This window comes from Gambusia affinis, linkage group LG18 (genome assembly GCF_019740435.1).
Source record: "Gambusia affinis linkage group LG18, SWU_Gaff_1.0, whole genome shotgun sequence".
In the NCBI taxonomy this organism is placed as follows: Eukaryota; Metazoa; Chordata; class Actinopteri; order Cyprinodontiformes; family Poeciliidae; genus Gambusia; species Gambusia affinis.
In genome coordinates, this window is record NC_057885.1 from 22,207,937 (window position 1) to 22,231,098 (window position 23,162).

A 23,162-nucleotide genomic window follows, 5' to 3' on the forward strand; every position below is an offset into this window, starting at 1 on the left:
GAACATTTGATCAAATGCATTGTTCTAAAGATACAATTACTACAAATAAAACTCGGAATTGACATGAGTAGGTAACCTTTCAGATTTAATTATTATTATTCTTCCTAGTCAGAATGTAAATACAGATATCTTAAATTACCATTCCGGATAGTCAAATTGTAGTTTTGTCTAGTCAAAATGCAATTTTAGATTTCTAGAATGTAATAACGGATAGTCAGACGAAACCGAATTTATGATAAAACGGCTTGCCATACTTGACATACTTCAACAACAGTCACTTCGAAGCGTCTGCAACCATTTCTGAAAAATCCTTATTTCCGCTACTGCTTAGTCCTTAGTGAGGCCTGGCACGACTCCTTGAAGAATGAAAAGGTAATTGATCCCAAAAACTACTTGCCATAGCGGGGTGTTCTTTCTACTCCGTATCCGGCAGTAGAAAGAGAGAGAAGAGACAGGAGGGTAAAAAGTCCGTCCGTCGTCAACCCGGAGCCGTCCTGAACAGGCTCCAGCTGAATGCTGTTTCCTCCATTTGAAGCAACGAAGTGTTGATACAGATAAAGGAGGAAATTTAACCGAGTAAGTTTATTATATTTTATGTTGGTTCATTGTCTAATTTAGATAGTAGGATCAAACATTTTACTTAAGTGCATGTTTCTTGTGAATAAATGTAAAACACAATAATTAAGTCCTAAATCTAAATGCTTTCTAGGTCAGTGTATCTCTATAATATCTTTAAACTCTGTAAGTTGTTTTCCTGTTTGAACAGCTCTGGTAGCTGAATGTTTTATGTTTCTACTGTCAGTATTAAACGCGTTTTTTTTTCCACTTAACCTCAGACAAGCTTGTGGCGGTTCAACAGAAGAAAGAAATAATAAATCAGTCATTTTGTGTGTTTATTATGAAGAACATTATGACAGCTATTGTAGTTACTGTCTTTACATTTAACAATAATGTGAAAATGTAAAGATAAATCCTTTTGCTTTCTACAGCGTTTAAAGCAGGAAGTTGAAATAGAAACTGTTATAGAAAAGCTGCTTTGATCAATGAGTCTGCAATGACAAAATGTGTTTCATATTTCACAGTCAGAAAATGTTTCATTTGTTTATCCAGATGTAATTTATAACAAAACTATTTCTGTAAATATAAACGTTCAACACTGAAGAAAGAGGAAGGTTCAGAAACAGGAAGGCAAAACCCTCTAACCTCCTGGGGGTGGGGTTAAAGACGTGACTCCACCCAAAGCTCAAATTACAATTTGTTTCCTCCCAACAGTTTTACTAGATCTAAAATGTCAGGCTCCAAAATAATTGAACATACCCATTCAACACAGAGATAATTCATTGAGTGGGGATAAATGTGTGTTGAGAGATTAAATGAATGTTTTCTCAGCAACAACTGTTAGTCAGTAAAACATAACTTGTTTCTTTGCACCCATTTATTCCGCCAAGTACAACACACTAACAGACAACTCCAACTGAAGTACAAATGCATAAACATATTTTCCTAGCACAACAGTGCCCCTAGCGGATGAACATGTAATACAAACAAAAACAAAAGACTAACAATCTCCCGCTTTTCTTAAAAGAAAAAAATATATATATATGTATATTTTAAGATTCATGACAAAGCACATCCCTTAAGGATTTTGTTAGAACAGTGTCAACACGATGGAATGTGAAACATCTTGTAAATGAATTTATTGAAGAATCCAAAGTCCTTCATGAAGAGCCTTAAGGATTGAAGTTGTGGATGCTCCCTTCTTTGTTAAACAGTCTGCAAGTTGGTCTTTTGTTTGAGACCACAACACTTGAACTTTCTTAGTTTGAATCAGCTCTTTAATTGAACTGATTTCCAAGCGTAACCTTTTCTCTGCAACAAACTTAGTAGACTTAAGTGCATCTACAAGAGAGAAATTATCAGTCACACAGATTATAGGTGGAGGACACGCAGTACTACCAGCACTGAGTTCCGAAAAGAGTGTGGAAAGAAAAATGGCATCAATCCCCTCAGACATAGCAAGTGTTTCACCAGCCAGTGTGCTCCTGACAATTCTCTTAATTCTCTTTGACTGCCATGAAATGGGAGAGAACCGCCCATTGTCACCCATCAAAACAATGAAGTGCCCACCTTGAGTACCCCCATCTGAAAGATTTCCAAAAGATGCATCAGTGAATATAACCATCCTTAAGTTACTGTCTTCCCCAAGGTGTTGAAAATTCAATTCAACTGATTTGGCCTTGAGCTTACACACAACTCTGTTTGCTTCATTAATGGTCTGTACTATAGCATGCTTGAGACGAGATGCTAAATTACTAGCATCAAACATAACATCAGGCCTGCTCTGTCTCGCCACCCACAGAAGTTGGCCCATCTTAGATCTGAGGTGCTCTGTCTCCTTTTCAGTGAGAGGTGAAGCCGACTCTGCTGCCCGTGAGGGTGAGAGGTGTATGGACTGCAGGTGCTGAATGTATGTTTCTTGGTGTATTTGTACCTTCTTACCTTCAGTAACAAGATCTACCCCCACATAGGAAAAGCTATTCTGTGCTTCACGACCGCCATTAAACTTTGACCTCAGGTGAGGTATGACTGACTCTGAAAACATGTGTGATCCACCCCATATAAAATCATCAACATGACAAGCAAGAACACCAGTTACATTTTTGTGCTCATCCAGCCAATAGAAAACTGCAGGGTCAACCTTAGACATAATGCCTCCTGCTTCCATCATGATGGTTTTTACCCTGTTATACCAATACAGTGAAGCATCAGCTAAACCATACACACATTTTCTAAGTTTCCAACGCACACCTGTTCTATTAGCCTCTGGGGGAGGTTTGATGAAAATGTCTCTAGACAGCTGCATTCCTTGTAAAAATGCAGATTTAATGTCCATACAGTGAAGTTCCCATTTCTTCTGACATATAACTGCCACCAAGAGTCTCAGTGACTCTGAGGCACAGGTTGGAGAGTCGTTTTGTAGGTCAGAAATTTGTAGCTCCTCAAATCCTCGTGCAACAAGTCTTGCTTTTGGTATTATTCCATTTTCAGTCTCTTTCATAGTGAACACCCAACGAGTGGAGATAGACTTTTGTCCTTTGTCCTCAGTTTCTTCAAACACTTGGTTCTGTTTCCAGCTTTTTATTTCATTTTCCTTTGCTTCATCAAACGACATGTCTTTACTCACAAAAACATCCTCGTCACAAAAATATCCTCAGCATCTGCCTGGACGTGAAGATCTTCCCACTGTGACAGATCAGCTGATTCACTGTTGCCAGCCACTTCTGCAGGCTCTAGCAGCTCCAAGTTAAACCAGTCCTTGTATTTCCCAGTTGCTTTGCCAGCACGCCCCAACACTTTGGCTTTTTGTGAGACACCCTCTGCATTTCTGAATGTCACAATTTGACCTGTCTTTATGATGGTGTTCCCATTGTGCTGTCTCTTGGCCTCTGCATTTCCAGGATCAGGCAAAGGATAATTCTCAGGATTTACTGCCATAGTGTCTCCTCCTGCATTCTCTTCAATGATGTCCACTGTATGGTGTCCTTGAATGTTCTCCTTATTGCAGGTAATCTCAGGTGCTTCATTCTCATGGGTTACTTTTCTCAATCTGAGTTGATGCACTCTGACACAGGTGCCTCCGTGTCTAACAAAAACGACTGCACCATCTTGACCAATCACCACTCCTGGTCCTTTCCATTCTGGACAATCCACTCTTTTGTAAAAGACTTTGTCTCCAGTTTCATATCGCTCGTCTATGGGCTGCAGCTGTTTCTTTAGTGCTCTGCGTATCCTTTCTGAACATTCTGCTTCTGTAAAAGCTTTTCTTGCAGCATGCAAGGCTGAAATGTGCTTGGCAACCCATTTGCTCCTGGTGGTGCCCTCTAGAGCTGGAGCTTTGTCTATTAATACAGAGGGCAGGTTGGGATTCTGCCCAAACATCAGCTGATGTGGGTTGTATCCATGGACACTTTGCATGGAGTTCTTAGCCATCAGGGCCCAATCCATGGCAGTGCTCCAGTCACATCCAGTACTTGCTCTGACTTTCAGTAGGATCTCCGTCAAAGTTTGATTATGCCGCTCCAACAGTTCATTGCTCCACAGACTGTAAGCAGGTGTTGTCTTAACTTCAATATTAAAGTTCTCGGCCATGTCTCTCACTTCCTCGTTATTAAACTCACCACCATTATCACTGAACAACTTTTGTGGTGGACCATGCACACTGATCCAATCATGGATAAAACGTTTGACTATTTCAGAAGACCTCTTGGTGGTTAAGACACTGCCAGCACTGAAACGGCTGAACTGGTCAATAATATGTAGGTACCAAACCCCAGGTTCAAGTTCATGCAGATCCACAGCAACTGTTTCATTGTATGTAGATGCCAATGGTAAGCCGACAGCAGGTTTTGGTTTGGTCTTACAATATTTTTGACACACTTCACACTGGTTCACGACATTTTTCAGCAGGTTGTCACAGTCTGTGTCCTTATTGCCAGAATTAGTCAAAAGTCTCTGTATTTTATCAGCAGAGGCATGTCCAAACTGTTTATGAAGTTTCTCCAGAACTTTCATCTTTTCACTTTTGTTCATCTTGTCTGTTGCAGTCAGTATTTCTTCCTCAGTAGCTTCTAATAGTTTATCAGAGTGAATAAAATGTCTATTTTCACTGTCCACAATGTTCACACAGTAGTGACCTGAACTAGTAAAGTCCAGTTTGATAGGCTGGTTGAACATCACTGCACTGTCTGTTTCCATGTCCAAAACAGTCCCTGCCCTTTTTAACGAGGCTTTACTCAAAAGCAGCGGGATGTTAGCAAGTACTACTTCAGTTTCTATATTACACTTTGTGTTGCCAATTTTAGCAGGTATCTTTACCTTTTTAATGGAGTAGACGATTTTTCCATCTCCAAACTTGAAGGGCCTGTGACTTTGTGTTTCTGTCTCTTTCATAATCTTCACACTTTTCTTTTGCAGTACAGTACTGTAGTTGTCCAACCACTCTTGTCCACAAACTGTCCTAGTGCAAGCAGTGTCTATTATTGCTGAGCCAAAACATTCTGTCATAAATATTTCTGCATCTGTTGGTGATTCTTTGGTGTACAGAGTTAAATTGCACTCTTCCACGTCTTTTGCATCTTCAACAATTTTAACACTATCAGCTTTGTGCGGACAGTTTTTAACCCAGTGAAAAGTACTTTGGCACACTGCACATTTTGACCGTCGTCCGTACTTATTCAGCGGGTTTGTACCGGGCTGCGGAGTTTTATGATGGGGACTTTGCCGCCAGTACTTGCCTTTTTGCCGCCGTTGCAAACACGGACTCCTGGCTAATGCCTTCTGCTGCTGCACCTCTTTTCTCGCCAAATATTCTCTTCAAAGTGGACTTCATAGAAGCAAATGTTACATCTGAGCATGCCGTTAAAGCCAACTGTCTGTCCGTTATGTCCAAACACGCGGTGTCCAAAAGCTTAAGAGCCAAAACTGCATGTTGTATTTTTTTATGTGCGAGTAACGCTGCTCAAAGACAATAATATAGTCTACCATCGACATGTTAACTTCTTTTACAATTCTGTCAAAATCCGAGTACGCCTCATAGATCCTGTCCTTTTCTTCTTTTAGGAACAAGCCATCTAGTTTCGCGAACAATGTGGTCATTCCAGTGTCTTTATTGAGATCGGCTACCTGAATTTCCATCGCCGTGTCCCGCGCTCTTCCAGACAGTGCCAGGGCGACAGCAAGCGCTTGCTTTTTCTTCTCCAAATCTGTAACTCTCGTCCAAATGTTGACTTCATTCTTCCAGCTTTCGTAAGGCTTTCGTTCTTCAAACGTCAGCGGAACTCTGTAGTTACTAACCATCCTCTGCTACCAATGTTAGTCAGTAAAACATAACTTGTTTCTTTGCACCCATTTATTCCGCCAAGTACAACACACGAACAGACGACTCCAACTGAAGAAGAGTACAAATGCATAAACATATATTCCTAGCACAACAGTGCCCATAGCGGATGAACATGTAATACAAACAAAAACAAAAGACTAACAACTGTGTTCATATTTTCTATTGATTACATTATAGAAATAAATGAGAGCAAAAATTTTTTTATTGTGTTAAATAGTTTTTCTCTAATTCCAGAAAGTAAAACTAACATACATTATATAGATTCACACAGTCAAATATTCCAAGCCTTTAGTTTTTCCAACATTTATTATGGTTTACAGATAATAAATCCAACCTCCAGTGATCTCTTTCTACACCACAGGTGTCAAAGTTCAGCCCTCCAGTCGCTGTCCTGCAGGTTTTAGATGTGCCACAGATAAAAAACACTGGAATGAAATGGCTTCATTACCTCCTCCTTGTGTAGATCAGTTCTCAGAACCTTAATTACCTATTTATTCAGGTGCAGCAGAGGCACATCTAAAAGTTGCAGGACACAAGCCCTTGAGAAACTGGAGTTTGACACTCCTGTTCTACACCATAGGTCCAGTTGTTCCTTGTATTGATGTTCTGCTGCCTCTCCTCCTCTTCCTCTCTCAGGATGAAGATGATCTCCAGCATCCTGCTGCTCCTCATCCTCAGCTCATGTCTCTGTGGTCAGTCTCCATCTTGTCTTTGTGACAGAAAGCTCTCTAGATGGAGCTGAAAGACTCCCATGTTCCAGTTCTCAGTGTGTCTGCTCCTCTCTTTCCCTCTCTGTCTCCTCAGCAGCAACATTTGTAGTGAATGTGAAACAGAGCAGCTATCAGGCAGAGGAGAACCACAGCATCACTCTGGAGTGGACCTTCACCACCAAGACTCAGGGATCCTACAGGGAACTGTTCATCTACTGCAGCATGTTGAGTCCTCATAAAGAATCAGTTCTCTATCAGGTCCATGAAGGTGTTGAGTTTCCAGAATCTCAGGATGAACAGTTTTCAGGACGAGTCCAGATTGACAAAGACGTCCTCAGAGAAGGACGAATCAGACTCCATGTGTCCAGACTGCGGACTGAAGACTCTGGTCTGTATCTGTGTGACGTGAAAACTGAAGACGGTTCTGACAATGCAGAATGTCAACTCAAAGTCTTTGGTGAGTTATTTGGTCAGAGTTTTTTTCTTTTTACTTTTAACGTTTTATGTCTTTGTTGAGCGTAAATATAAACTGTTTATTAGTGAAATGCTTTAGCCTCTTTATTAAAGCTCATGTTTGATCACATCTCTAAGCACTAGAGTTCAGTAGGTCGACCTCAACATAGAGTGGTGATTCTAGAACAAATTCACCTGGGAAATCAGCTGATCTAATAGATGAAAACTGTGATTCTATCACAAAACTGCTGAAGCCAAAAGTGCAACATCTTCATTTTATTTCATTATTAAAGTGAAACTGTGAAGGTAAAAACTTAAATTGGTTGAAGGGATAAATTAGTTACAGTTTCTGTGGCAGCATATTTCATCATAAGAACCATATTTAGTATCTCTTCAATACTTGGTCCAGTTCCAGGTCTATAGGGCCACTGGCCCCTTTAGATTCATCCCTGAGTTCGGCCATGTAAAGGACTGGACTGATGTAAGAATACATTTCCATTGGCTGATGAAAGTAAAGGGTTAAGTGGATTTTCTGCTGAGAGCAAAACATGCAGCACTTCTATGTGCATCTGTAAGCAAATAAAACTCTCAGCCAAACAACCAACCAGAGTCAGGAGAAGGCTCTTAGTGCTGACAATCACCACCTTGTATGTGCTGCTCACACCTTTTTCCTTGCTCTTGGCTGCAGCTCCTCCTCCACAGTGAAGCGCTGTGAGTGTATAAATGTTATAAATGTAAATGAAGGACGACTCCCACAGCTTCTCAGGGCCGTGATCACCACGGTCCGAGTCTCTGGACTCTCACTGGGTTTGGTTCTGGCAGCAATGATCCACTTTAGTTTATGTGGGTGTTTTTCCTAAAGCAGTGATCAAGAAAGCAGTCATTCATACACAGAGGTGTGTTTTGTTCAGGGCTGGTCCAAGATGAAACGGGGCCCTGAGCTCAATATGAGTTATGGGCCCCTCTGTGGTTAAGAACGTCACCATCACTATCTGGGAGAGGAAGCCGAGTTTAATTGGCTTAAAGAAATCATTGATAATTGGTGACTATTTGGTGAGATGACACAGCTGGTCTGACACACAGGAAATTGATATTTTGCCACCATCCTTCTAGCTTCCCTTTTATGGAGGCTCAAGCTATAGAAAGAGCGACACCTAATGGTGCCACCTGTTACACATATCTAAATCCAAATTAAATGGAAAATGAATTAACCTGTTTATCTTTTCAATATATTTGTTAATGAGGGTCCATCTGAAAGTATTGTAGACGTTTTTGGGATAGGAGTTCATAAGTTTCTTACTTCTTCCTTCTCCTTTTTGAGCATGTTAAAATTTGTGTGGTACAACACCGAAATCTTAACATTTCAAATTAAGATTTAAAGGAAATAGCAAGTTTACTTTGTAAAAGTGCATAAAATACTCTTTATTGTTGTATTACTGCTACATTTGATGCTATGAGTTTTATGTTATAGTCTTTGTGTTTGTGCATCTCACTAATCTTTACTCAAGTAGAAGTAAAAAGTAACTGTCCAAGAAATGTATTAAACTTTAATTAAGTAAAAGTAAAACAGTATTTTATAACAAGGCGACTAAAGTACCAAGTTACTGTTCACCTGATTTTAATATTTTTAAAGTATGAAATCAGAGAGACAAGAATATGAGGCCTTGTTCAAATGTATATATTAAGTATTGAGTATTTTAAAGACAGAAAAACCTTTTATACAAATGCAGGTTTAAGGCCTTTTGGTCTGTCTGTTGTATTTCTGGTTAAAACATGTTTGTTTTTCATTTAGTGAAGTTAATTAAAAGGTAGAGTAGCAAGATATTTTACTTAATTAAAAGTAAATAGCATGGTGGAGTAAAACTACATCTAAAGGTCTTTTGTCCCCAAACAATTTGATGCATTTTTGGTGGTAAAATTTTTCCACCAAATGGAAAAATTGAGGCCAAACATAAACCTTGATTTATTGTTAATTAAAGTCAACAGCATTTGTCTTCTGCCTGTTTTATGGATTGATAGGAATCCAGTTATTCAGACACTTAAACCACATTAAGCTATGAATGCTGGGGATGCAGCTCCTATAGTCCACTGGTGAAACTGGAATCCATCAAGTGTCTGTGGGACGTCGTGACAGAATCACCCATCAGTAGTGGGTTGGTGTGATCCTTATTGTTACAGAAACTGTTTATCCACCATCATCGATAGTCATGCTAACTAGCTGAGTGTTCATGTCAGGTGGTGAACCAGCTGTAAGGGTTTGAGCAGCATATACACAAAGTGATTGTTAAATTATAGCTCTAAGATGATAAAAGGATTTAAACCAACTGAAAAGTTTGAATAACTGAATAAAATACATTCATCAACAAATAACAAGAATCCTTGTTAGATAAATCTGCCAAGTTTGGTGAGTTTTCCGATATAATAACATCGTATCAACTAAAGAGGTTAAGACTGTTAATGAGTAGGGTGTCCTAACTTTTTCCTCCAGTATTTTTGTTATTTTTCATGAGTTAAACATGAGTAATTTTACAGAAGTAAATAAAAAAATGAGTAGATATACATTTATAAACAAATAAAAAAAACATTTATTTTGAAAAACCTCTATTAATTGGATAGCTACATTTTTTCACAATTGTAAATGTGACTGGTGGATTTCTGCGTTGTGTGTTATGTGGTGATCAGACAAACCACAAAAATATTAAAAATGTTTATTTATCCTGTCAATTGGGAGACATTAGCATTAGCACATAGCATGTGCTCCAGTTTGCCAGCCCGATCTATACAAAATAACAGTATTAACATGCATCAGATGTTATAAAGGTGTAATAGCAACTCAACTGAAAATATCCATCAGTAATACAGGCGGAAAAATAAACATTTGAACAATATAAATGAAAGGATTACAACGGATTATAAAACTTGCCTCTCTCCAGTGGAACAAGTAACAAAAGGGAAGAGGAAATTAATAACTGAGTATTAATGGTCCTGGAGGACCCTGAACAAAAGAAGAAGAAAGAAGGGCGGAGCTGGAGGACCAAACCCCTTATAGCAGACACAGAGGAACACAAGGATAGACAAATATAAGAGAACAAATAAATTAAAGAAAACATTTTGTGGAAATATATAACTAACAATATAAATCCAGTTACATAAAGATCCTACAAGAGAATAAATATGAATGTTGGCTGAACAACAAACAGGACATCACCAGGAATATTAGTGTTGATTTTTTAAATCTTTGTTTATTCTTCCAGAAGTGAAGGACGTTGGTCAGAACCTGATACATGCAAAGGTGGGAGACGACGTTATTCTGCCATGTCATCTGGAGCCTCCATTTGACGTGAACAGACTTATAATCGAATGGAGATTCAAGGATCAAATAATACTTGTGTATCACAGTGGAGCTGAAGATGATGAAACTCCAGACCCAAAGTACCAGGACAGAATCTTTATGTTCCATGATGAGTTTAAAAATGGCAACATTTCCCTCAAATTGATCAAAGTGACCAAAGAGGATGAAGGGATTTATACTTGCTTTGTTCCCAACCTGCAAAGTAAAGTCAGGAAGGTGAACGTTACTCTAAAACTTGGTGAGTTATTTAAATTAAGATAATTTAAGACAAACCAGATAAATATATTGATGTTTATAACACTTAATGTAATTCCTCAACAGATGAAAATGGAGCCCAAGACAACTTGAATGTTCCTGGAGGTAAATATGTTTAACTAGATAACCAGTGGTTACTGGGACTCTGACTTAGTTTTAGATTTTCTTTGTTACCTGAAGCCATTGAGGCTCGTTGGGTTGAATATTCGTCTTCCAGCTTTTCCTATTGTCACATGTTGATGTGCAGCTGGGCAAGGCAGATAACTCCTCAATACCTTTTGATCTGCATGTAGGGGTGTGTGTGTGTGTGTGTGTGTGTGTGTGTGTGAGAGAGTGAATGGGTGAATGTGTCTGCAGTGTGCAGCACTTTGAGAGGTCAGGTTGACTGGAAATACTTTAAATAACTTCAGTCCATCAATGTTTCTATCTTTATCTTCTCAGACAATAAGAACCAATAAATGTCTTGATTAAATTAGTATTTTACTTAAATGTGGATAAATTAGTAGAATGGTAAAATGTTTTGTTTTTCAATAGACTGATTGATTTAATTTAATTATCAGGTTAATCACATTTCCTTGTACAATTGTTTGAGTAAATAACAAATAAAATGACTAAAACTGTTTTCCTTCCTGAACACATTAAAGCATTTCTATGGTGTGAAAACTTGATTAATATTATTTGAATAAATCAACATCCCATCTTCAGAAATCTGGAACAAAAGAACCAAAGAAAGAACCAAACTGGTGGAAATCCAGTTTTTAATCTTCCTCCCTTTCAGGAAGTTTTTTCAACTTTTGTCTCACATCCACAACTGAACCAACTTTGAAATAAGAGGATGTGAATCAATCTTTAAGATTATTCACAACTATGACATCATCTAGACACATTGATATGAAAGCTTCTAAATTTAAGAAAAGTAATAAACTGGCATTTAACAAACAAAAGTTTAGCTTTTGTTCCTTCTAACTAAACTAAAAAAACGTTTCATACAATTTAGAGTCAGACAGTAAAAATAAAAAGGTTCTGGGTCCATCTGTGTGTGCGTGTGTGTGTGTGTGTGTGTGTGTGTGTTACAGTAAATGTTGACCCCTGAATGATGAGGTGACTGTTGGTTCACAACTTTGATCTCATTAATAAAACAAAAATATGCAAAGTTGAATTCAAAATATTCAAAAGTGGAATTTTAAAAACTTGTTTTTCTTTTTTGTCACAGGAGATGATGCTGGAGTTATTATTGTTATTGTTGTTGGTGTTGTTGTTGTATCACTCATCTTCATCATCCTCATCTTAATCATAATCTGTGTTGTTCTTCGCCGCAGAGGTAAACCAAGTAAGTCAGTCTTTGTCTTTGTAAGTCTTGCAGGATTTTGGTGAATTAATAACTAATAATCTCCATAAATGCATATTTAAATTGATAGAAAATATAGTTTTTAATAGTTTTCAAAAACTGATGTGAAGCTGAAGAGAAATAAAACAGAAACATGGATCTGTCTTGATAAACATGAAGAAGAAAAGTTCTGCAGTTTTCACATATTTATTAATATTTGTTGGTGTTTGTCTGAAAATAAAATAATAAAACTAGAAACCATTATGAGTAACTTTATTCTCTTTTAGGTCTTTGTTGTTTATTGTAGCCTTTCTGCTGCCCAGGTTGAAGAAACATTTTAACAGAAAAAAACTGTTAGAGAATTAAATATTGTCACTTGATTTATATTTTGTGTTAAGATAAATATTCACTGTTTACTTTCTGTTGGTTACAGTTTTTTCTTGCTGGAGCAACAAATCTCGATATGGACAAATGAGAAATGATGGAGGTATGGAAACAGAACAATTACAGAATAATAATTTATGTTAATTTTTTATTTTTTTATTTTCCTGCTCATTGATAAACTAAACTAAGGACTGTAGTCACTGAACATCACAGCTGAACATCAAACCAGGAAACTGAACTTCTTGTTGGTGACTGAATCTGACTGACCAGATCATTTGATGTAGCAGCAATGAACTGGTGACCTTACTGGTTTAATCCCAGTTCACCAGCTTCCCCACTGACCTGAACAGTGAAATGAAGGTTTAGACCAGAGGATCTGGAAAAAACTAAAGAAAAACAGCCAAGAATCAAGAAAACAAAACCCAACAACATTCATTCATAAAATGTTAGAAATAAAATTATTAAAAATTGTAAACACAAAACTCAGATTTTCTCTTTGTTGTGTTTCTTCAACAGAGAAGTTTATAGTTAATTAAAACATGTTTAAGATTATAATTACTTCTGACCAATTAAAAAAAGAAACTAGATCTTAATGAAAGACGTTTCTTCTACTTTGTGAAAGTTAAATTCAAAAGATTCATTTAATCTGACAAGAATCATCTGAATATAAATTACATATTCAATTTAATTTGACTGTTTACATTTTTATTTTAATATGATTCAGTTTCTGGATTCTCTTATTTTGTCAACAAGCATCTGGAAACAAATAGAAGAAATAATTTCAGATAAAGTCAAAACTTTACTGCTTTACTTTATTTTATTTTTTGCTGATTGATGATAATTTTCTTGTGAAAATTACAGTTTAAGAAAAACATAATTCTGTTTTTATTCAAGCCATCTTAATAATAATGTTACTTTTGGATTTCAAACAATCAGAAGAAGATTTTATTGAAAATAATTTGTTTTGTGTTTCATAGATCGGAGAGAAAACGGTAACCAAGGAGATGGAGATGAAGAAAGATCTTTTACAGGAACAACAAAACCAAAGTGTCTGAATCATTCCTCCTGACGTCTCTTCAACCACGTTTTGATTTGACTTTTATACGTACATAACTGTGAGTAATAATTAAAATACTGGATGCCTTAAACCCAAAAGCAAGTCCTTCATATTAGATCAAAGATTTAATAATTTTGTTTTTAGATTAAAAAAAGGATGAAGAATCATGTAAGTTAAAAAAGAACGTTTTATGTCCATAAATGTTTCTGTAGTTTAGAGTTTCTTACTCAGTTTTTAAAAACTGATTTTTCTTTAAAAGTATTTTTTAATACATGTAAAAGTTGACAGACTTGATCCCCAGTTTGTGTCTAAAAAAGGTTTTTAATTTAATTTCTGTCAGTGAATCTTATTTTTAATGCTCTTGTTACATAAATAACCAAATATTTATGTATTTTATTTAAATTCTCCTAAAAACATTTAAGTTTAGAGATGATCAAAGGATTGAACCACTGACCCAAATTATTGACCTTATTCCTGCATTTTATGACAGTCGTCAATTTTTAAAGTAAAACTTTGAAATTTATTTATTTACTTTGAATGAAAGTGTTGAAAAAACATCTGAGATGTTGATGCTTTCCAACATTCATCATCATAAATACAAACATAACAATCTTTCTACTAAACCGACAGGAAAAACTCACATCAGATAAATATTTGACTGTTTCTATCCTGAACAAAAAACAGAGAAGATGAAAGATTGTCAAATTCATTTATTTCTTTTGAGACTGTAGAAAATAACAGTGAAAATCTGATCATGATATTAAACATCAGGATTATTTTATTTGCTTTATCCTCAGATTTAAAAAATGACTTTAACCCTTAATTTTCCACGATGTGCATAAGACTGACATGATTCTGTCATAAAGATTAAATAAAACCTGAAGGATTCTTCATGAATGTCTGACTGTCATGAAGAGTCATTAGGGAAATAATCACACTTTTAATATAAAGTTGCTTTAAAAGTGTCAGCTTTACATTATTTTGTTAATAATGACACTTTAATGCACCCATTGAAAAAATAAATATATAAGTGTAATATAAAAAAATTGACTAAAGATCAATTTCAAGGAAATTTTTTGTTTCTAGGTTTTTTTCAGTGGACATAAAAATTGTAAATAAAATTTTTCATTTCCAAATGAGTAAATAAGTAAGTTGTCGTCATCGATCCTTAATTTCTGAGAAATAATAAAACATCATTGCACAAATATTGATTGAAAAAGTTATTGGAAATCACCTGACCTCTTGCCCAAGTGAAACTTTTTTGAACATATTGAAAGCAGCGACATTAGGTGGCGCTTTCGCTCCATTTCTGTTGTGATTTTTGTGACAATCTTAAAATACGTAAATTTCCCAAAGGCTTCATAAATCTACCAAGTTTGGTGAGTTTTCCGATATAGTGACATCGTATCAACTAAAGAGGTTAAGACTGTTAATGGGTAGGGTGTCCTAACTTTTTTCCAGTAGGATTTTTGTTATTTTTCTTGAGTTAAACATGAGTAATTTTACAGAGGTAAATAAAAAAATGAGTAGATATACATTTATTAACAAATAAAAAAACATTTATTTTGGAAAAACCTCTATTCATGGTATAGCTACATTTTTTCATAATTATAAAGATCCTACAAGAGAATAAATATGAATGTTGGCTGAACAACAAACAGGACATCACCAGGAATATTAGTGTTGATTTTTTAAATCTTTGTTTATTCTTCCAGAAGTGAAGCTGGTTGGTCAGAACCTGATACATGCAAAGGTGGGAGACGACGTTATTCTGCCATGTCATCTGGAGCCTCCATTTGACATGAACAGATTTACAATCGAATGGAGAAATACATGTGCATCGCAGCAAAGCTGAAGATGATAAAAGTTACCAAAGATCAATTTCAAGGAAATTATTGTTTTTTGTTTCTAGGTTTTTTTCAGTGGACATAAAAAATGTAAATTCAATTTTTTATTTCCAAATAAGTAAATAAGTAGGTTGTCATTATTGATCCTTAATTATCGAGAAATAATAAAACATCATTGCACAAGTATTGATTGAAATTGTTAGTATTGGAGTTAATAATCAGATACAAAAATGATTTGGAGGAATCTTTTGGTTTCTGACACTATTAGATGATTAAATATTCCCCGGGTCAAATTGACCCACCAACATTATTGCTGGACCCCAGAAACCAACATAACAGGAGAGTTAAGAACCGTTCTGGTTCAGAGATCCACAACCTTCATCCTCAGAGCTCAACATCCTCCATCATTTGAATGTGACTTTGTTCTAACAACTTGATTGCAATGATTGCAGCAGCTCCTCTGCAGGACATCAGGTTCTTCAGAGGAGTTTTAATCATTCAATCATTCATGTGGCTGCAGAGAAACTGATTATATTGTTATATAAATATATAAATATATTAATGCTTGTATATTGTTTCCTTTTTTTATCCGTTCTGTTTCATAAAGTCTCTCCACAGGTTGATGTTCACATTGTTTCAATGTTGTTCGTATTTTTATTCATATCTGCCCTTAAATCACGCCTTCCTTCTGTTTCTGATAATTATTATTGAATATTTTTGCATGTGTGAATTTTATCTGTTGGGTTTATTTCCAATGGAAATTTTAATGTACATAATTATGTAAAAAAAACTCTCTGTGCTAAAGCTCTATTAATCAATGATTTCATCACTGAGCATAATATCGATGTTATGTTTCTGACAGAAATATTGTTGAATGACAATAATGAACTGATCGTACTAATTGAATCTGCGCCTCCTAACTACAATTTCTAAAGTGAGAATAGAAAACATAAAAAAGGAAGAGGCGTGGCTTCAATTTTTAAGAATACCGTAAATACAATACAATACATTAAAGATCTGCTGCTGTTGTATCAACCTTCCAGAACCTCTCAGGTTCTGGTTCTGGTTCTGGTTCTACTCTGGAGATTCTATGTTGCATTGTGTTTTTGTGTTTGATTTGATGTAAAGCACTGTGAAATGCCTTGCTGCTGAAATGTGCTACACAAATTAAATTTGATTGATTGATTGTAAAAAATTTGTTTTTAATCTTAATGTATTAATTATCCTTATTGTTTTTTTAAAGTGTGATTATCAGCTGCAGATTATTTTTATAACTTTTTTTTCCAGACCTAAACACAGTAGAATAAAGTAAAGACATTGAGAATATAGAATCTGCAGGAATTTCAGATTAAAATATAAACTTATTCTTCATGAACTGCAGTAAAAATGATCAGATTTGATCTGACAGTTTATATAAAGTTTCCAGCAGATTTTATTTCATTCACTCTTTCAAAATGTTTATTTTTAATTATGAGTTCCACATTAAATTGAACATTATTCCTTCCAAACATTATAAACTTTGTTTTATTCAGGTTTAGTGAGAATTTATTTCTGTTAAATCTCAGTTCTATTTTGTGTCTTCAGTCCTAATTGGATTGTTGAAAAACTGATCATTTAAAAATATTTAAACTTCAATAATTTATTCATGTTTGTTGATATTTTGTTGCTGAGCTAATAAAAAATATTAAACTTTCCTCGTTTCTTTGTTTTCAGTGTTTTTCAAACTTTTCTCTGTTTTATTTTTATCTTTATAGTTAAATAAATAAACAGGAAGTAGAAACATAGAATCTGATAAAAGATATTCAATTAATAAATAAGAATAAATTAAATCAACAAATGTTACTAAATTATTTTATGTTGTTTCCTGATTCTGTTTCATGTAAACTGAAGTGAAGATCACAGAGTGAAGCATCAGGATGAAGCTGCTGATCAACTGATCAGATCAATATTTAATAATCAGAAATAAACACATTTCATTAAAGGAAACATTTCTAAATCTGTGTTTTCACATCAGAACTGAATAAAGACAGAAAGGAGGAGAAATACTAACTTTCACTGCTGAGCAGCTTTTAGTCAGAGCTTAGAGCGCCACCATGTGGACAAAACCACACATTGCAGCTGAGAAGCTCAAGATCTGCTTGTTCATTCTGGTACCGATCTCCAGTGAACGTTTCTGGAGAGAGGCGGGGTCACCTGGACAGGTCCTACTGAGAAAATCAGTAACTTGAAACTCTGAGTAAGTCAAATTAATATGTGAAAACGTTAATTTTGATAATTTAAAAAATCAAAATCAGAAAAATTCAGAACTAAACATTTCTATTAAAGTCTTATTTACAATGTATTGACATTTTTTAAATCACTATTAACTTAAGAATTTAAACAATAAAGTGAACAAATAAACAGAGAAAACTGGCAGCAACTTTCAGAGGAAAGTTTTAACAGCTACATTAGAACTTAGAGGACCTTTAAAACTTACATGACAGATTAATTAAACTTTACGTAGGAATATAATGTTTTCATTGCTTTAACAAAAACAGACTTTTAACAAACAAAGTTTTATGTTTTCTTATTAGATCTTTCTATTGTTGTTTTCAGTCCAGATGTTGTTACTGAGAGAATTTTAAAACCATAACTCTGATATAAAAACAGATGCATGTATTTATTCAAATAAAGGAATTAGTCTCAGGAACCAAAAGGACCAGCAGCGATTTGGACTTTGGTACAGAAAAACATCAGAGCGGCTGTGATGTCATGAAGTGATCAAACATCTTAAATAACGATGTGAGATCAAAGTTTTCATTCCTGAAATTAATCTAAGAGGGTTTATAAACGAACTGGTTTTATAAAGCCTGAAACATTGACCTTTAAATATAAACAATAATATTACATTAAATTATCTGTATTAAGGCATGTGTTGCTCGGCTCAGGCATAGGTGACATTCGGAGTTGTCTTTGCAAATTAAAAAAGGTTTTATTTACCTTTATATAAAAATAACAGCTCAACACACTCGGTGCCTGACGCTCCCCAGAAGAACGGAAAACCGAGCACTGCGTTCCACGCATCAAAAAAACAGTCGCATTCAATGACATAAAGGAAATATCAGTTACTAAGTTATCAAGCTACAACAAAAAATTAATGAACTTATTATAAGAAACAAAACAAATTGGGTGGGGTACCTGTGAACTATAATACATATGAACAGTACAATAAATAAATAAACTAATAAATTTGGTGTCTCTCACACATATTTAAATAGCAATTCAGTTTTTACAATCACTTAGTGAAGATAATTAACCAGAAAAAGGAAAGTTTTCTATGTTGACTCTATAGATCTATATTCCTCTCATATTGTCTCTTTTGATCAAATTGTTTCTACTGATAAAATGTGTGAAGTCTCTTTTGCCTCGGTGATTTTAATCAAATGAGAATCTTATTTCTCTGTCAGACAACTTTTCACTAAACAACAACAGAGAATCATCATCGCCAGAGCTGCTGCTGTCTTTATCAGTGCAGTTCTTCTTCTACTCTCAGTGGTCGGAGTATCAGGTTTTCTCTTTGCTTCAGTTCCTTCCCTCCTTGCTGGGAACAAACCAGAGACATCCATTTAATTCAGCTGAAATTTAAAATTTCCATCAAAATACACAGAAAGTTTCTATTAATATTTCTATAAGAAACTTAACAAAATTTTAAATAAATCTTTTCTGACTGAACTCACCAGTAACGTTGAGTCGACATCTTCCAGAGTTGAATCCATGTTCAGTTTTCATATCACACAGATACAGACCAGAGTCTTCAGTCCTCAGTCTGGACACATGGAGTCTGATTCGTCCTTCTCTGAGGACGTCTTTGTCACTCTGGACTCGTCCTGAAAACTGTTCATCATGAGATTCTGGAAGCTCAACACCTTCATGGACCTCATAGAGAACAAAGACTCCATGACCAGTGATCACTTCACAGTAGATGAACAGTTCCCTCCAGGATCCCTGAGTCTTGGTGGTGAAGGTCCACTCCAGAGTGATGCTGTGGTTCTCCTCTGCCTGATAGCTGCTCTGTGTCACATTCACTACAAATGTTGCTGCTGAGGAGACAGAGAGGGAAAGAGAGGAGCAGACACACTGAGAACTGGAACATGGGAGTCTTTCAGCTCCATCTAGAGAGCTTTCTGTCACAAAGACAAGATGGAGACTGACCACAGAGACATGAGCTGAGGATGAGGAGCAGCAGGATGCTGGAGATCATCTTCATCCTGAGAGAGGAAGAGGAGGAGAGGCAGCAGAACATTAATACAAGGAACAACTGGACTCACAGCAGTGAATTATGAATTTCCTTCTAGCAATCTAAAATAATCCCACATGTTAAATCAAATAAACTCTCACTGAGTTTCACATGAGAATAAATAATCTGCATCAAACTGTTCTGGTAATTCGTCTGTTTAATCTCTAATTTACTGAATTAGTTCATTCAGGATATCAGCTGTTTGTCACCAACATTTCCTGCTGATGAGAAAAAGAAAAACGAAGTGAAGCAGAGAAATGTCTCCACCTGCTGGAGAACTAGAAGAACTACAGCTCCTCCCCAGTATTTACATTTAACCTGCATTTCTGACAATTTATAACAACCTGTTTAAATTCATAATTCAAACTTTACTGAGATAAAGTATTGATCATATTTGTGTGAACTCTTAGTGTTTATACTTTTAAAAGCTAAAGGAGACAGAAAATCAGCTGATTTACCTTTAAGATGTGACTGAAATTTGAATCCTGTGGAGGAAAAACAGGTTTAAGGCTTTTATTCTGACAGAATGACACGACTTTCACATTAAACTGTTGATGGATTAAGATTAGTTTTTTCTAACACAACATTAGAATAATCATCTGGATTAAGAAAGAAAATGTATTTAATCTACATAAAGAACAAACACCAAGTTTGACTTTAGGTTAATTTAGAAAGAAAAGTTGTTTAGATCTTTAGTTTTCAACAACCAGACATAGATTTTGTTGGGTCCACTACCCAACATTTTTGCTGGACAAAAATAAGAACACAGGGAGACGGTTAAATATTTTACAATTGAACTGAGAACTCTGCCCAGGAACGTCTCCTTATCTCTGTCTCCAGACCAGATCTAAAGTGCTCCTTTGAAATTGCATATTTATTACAGTGAGGTGTGGTTTAAGTTACAAATCATTTGCATAGAAGGCAAACAGAAAATACAGCTGTCAACACAGTCAGTCACAAGTATCTTCTTAAACAATGGTGTCGTCCTGTATTTCCTGTTCCCGAGATTCTCTGGGTCATCTCCTGACCCCCTGTGATTCGCAAACTTCAGTCCTCGTGTCCCTCTAGGTCAGGGTTCTCAAACTCCAGGCCTTGAGGGTCGCAGTCCTGCAGTTTTTAGATGTGCCACAGGTACAAAACACTGGAATGAAATGGCTTAATTACCTCCACTTTGTGTAGATCAGTTCTCCAGAGCCTTAATTATGCTATTCAGCTGTGGTGCAGCAGAGGCACATCTAAAAGTTGCAGGACTGCGGCCCTCGAGGACTGGAGTTTGAGACCCCTGTTCTAGGTCATAAAACTTTGACCCTTAGCCTTTGATGTACTTTCCTGCTAGGTGTCAATTCTTATCTCCAGGCCATCTGCTCCCCAACTTGGCACGCTTTCTGCTGCTAACATCACTTAAAAGCAGACATAATACCTTACAGTCCAAAGTATTTACATTTGTAATTAACATAAAAATCTATCAGATTAGTTTTTCTGAAACTTTCTTTAAACAGAAGAACCTCAAACAGATTAAAAATTCACATTTGATCAAATAAAACTGATTTATCTGATCTGTTGAGACTTTAAATCCAAACTTCTTCATAATTCAGAGATCTCTGGATTAAATCAATGAAATTAGACTAAATATTAATTTATATTTTATTAATTGGTCCAGCACTTGAACATTTTACAATTCAAGAATAAAACAGGAATGAAAATAATTTGTTTTAGATTAAAATCATTTTGATTCCACTGATTTATTGACCTGATCTCAGATACATTAACATTTATTACTTATGTTATTGTCTTAGTTAACAGGCAAATTTACAAAAATATCAATATAACTATTGACTGAACTGAAGTCTGAACAACCAAACTAATATAAACTTACTTTTCTGGTTGGATTGTTTTCACTGTTTCTCAGAGTTTGTAGAGCCGTTTTCTTGTTGTGTGATTCATGTTGGAATGAGAAGGAATGAATACGAGGAACATAAGTTATCACACAACCGATTTCAGAACAGTTTCACTTCCTGATGTTGTTTCTCACTTCCATGGATAAAAAACAGAAACATGTTCTTGTGGTCTGCGGTTTTAAGTGCCATCCCTTCACCATGACTTTGTTCCTATTTCTTAACATGTTTTGTTGATTAGTTTTTAACATTTAAAGGTTAAACCTGAGTTTTATCTCATTTTTAGAAATTTTCTGATTATTGAAAACTGAATCTGGATTCTGATTAGAATCAGTTTGATTCACTTCAGTTCAATAAAATCTATTCCAGAGGTTTATAGATCTAGAATCAGTAGATCTGCTGCTATAAACCAGATGTTTGCTCTAGTTGTTTCATTTAACAGTTTTCTTCCTCTAACAGAGATCAGTTGATCTGTTGATTCTCAGAGAAATTAAAGTTTTTCTGATTCATTGAACTGAATCAGTTCATTCAGATCCTCCATGTTTTCATGTTTGGTGACCAAAAATATTTATTTCATCTGTTTGTAACAGAAAAATACAGTTTTCTCTCATTTCTCCAATTAAATTAAATAATTCACTTCTATGTTGATTATCATAAAAAATAGATTGTTCACACAGTTAGTGGATCTATAGATCTATAGATCTATTATCAGTGACAACCAGAGTTAAATCATCCATATATGTGATGAATTTCTCTCTCTGACATTATAACCAGTTAATACTTTGGTATTTCTATTTTATGCTGAAAGTAAAAAAATAAATAAGAAACTATTTTATCTAACTTTTGATTTTATATTAAAGGCTTTTGAATCTTCAACCAATAGATGAAACATTTATCATGAGGTTTGGGAGACGAAACATTTCATCTGATGTTTTCACCACAGGGTGGTTTTTACCCAGTGTCAAAATGTGAGTAAACAAAGTTTATACAACATAAAGAGCTGACTCAACTCAGCTTGACCTGACTAGGAATCAAAGGAGAAGTGTAAATGTGTCTGTTCATCACTTCTCTTTTCCAATCACTGCAACCCAAGATCAGTTCAGATATTTCACTAAATTTCCCAGCATGCCTCTGGTTCATTTTCTACAATTTAACAATAAAAAACTGAGATCTGGAGAGTTTCTCTGAATAAATTCAGTGCAGAGCTCAGAAAACACATTCAGTTGATATAAAATCATAAAATAATCATCATCTTCACATCATTTATTATAAACAGTCTGAATTCACAACAACATCAAGGCTTTTATTTAGATCCTAAAACTCAGAACCTGTAGTTCTGTCTGCAGTATTTCTAGGATGAAAACTGTCCAGATCCTTTCAGGAAGTGAAACATTTATTTTCTTCACATTCAGGACGTCCCAGTTTCAGACAGAGAGACTGAACTGGTGGAACTGGGAGGATTTATTTAAACTGAAATGAACCAACAGAGTTTAAATGTTAAAATGAATCCATCCAGATTCTGGGACAAAGTCTGTCAGAGACTCTGAGGTCCAGATGTTCTGGAAATGTTACTGAAACTCTTTTCCTGTCAAACGGACTCTGGTTCTGAATGTGGTTCTGGTAGAGATCAGAGTCTCTGGGTCGTCAGGAGGAAGCAGAACAGAACCTGATTCTATCAGACTGTTGGACTTTAGATGACATGAGAAC

General features: G+C 35.5%; 2 protein-coding genes across 5 annotated transcripts in view; both read left to right on the forward strand.

The window, feature by feature from the left end:
- Nucleotides 1-13,767, forward strand: part of LOC122821018 — a 37,077-nt gene extending 23,310 nt beyond the window's left edge. The window contains exons 1-8 of one of the 4 annotated variants that reach the window (XM_044098821.1): nt 342-576; nt 6,536-6,591; nt 6,704-7,066; nt 10,317-10,652; nt 10,736-10,774; nt 11,883-11,999; nt 12,430-12,483; nt 13,358-13,767. In XM_044098821.1, the coding sequence (XP_043954756.1) occupies nt 6,537-6,591; nt 6,704-7,066; nt 10,317-10,652; nt 10,736-10,774; nt 11,883-11,999; nt 12,430-12,483; nt 13,358-13,449 (1,056 nt within the window). In that variant the 5' untranslated portion in view covers nt 342-576; nt 6,536 and the 3' untranslated portion in view covers nt 13,450-13,767. Of the gene's footprint in view, nt 1-341; nt 577-5,704; nt 5,806-6,332; nt 6,592-6,703; nt 7,067-10,316; nt 10,653-10,735; nt 10,775-11,882; nt 12,000-12,429; nt 12,484-13,357 lie in introns of those variants that run through there. The other 3 variants (XM_044098819.1, XM_044098818.1, XM_044098820.1) reach the window with 3 other exon arrangements.
- Nucleotides 342-23,162, forward strand: part of LOC122821030 — a 38,865-nt gene continuing 16,044 nt past the window's right edge. Inside the window, exon 1 of the mRNA XM_044098859.1 lies at nt 342-372. The gene's annotated coding sequence lies outside the window, so the exon portion shown is untranslated. The remainder of the gene's footprint in view (nt 373-23,162) is intronic.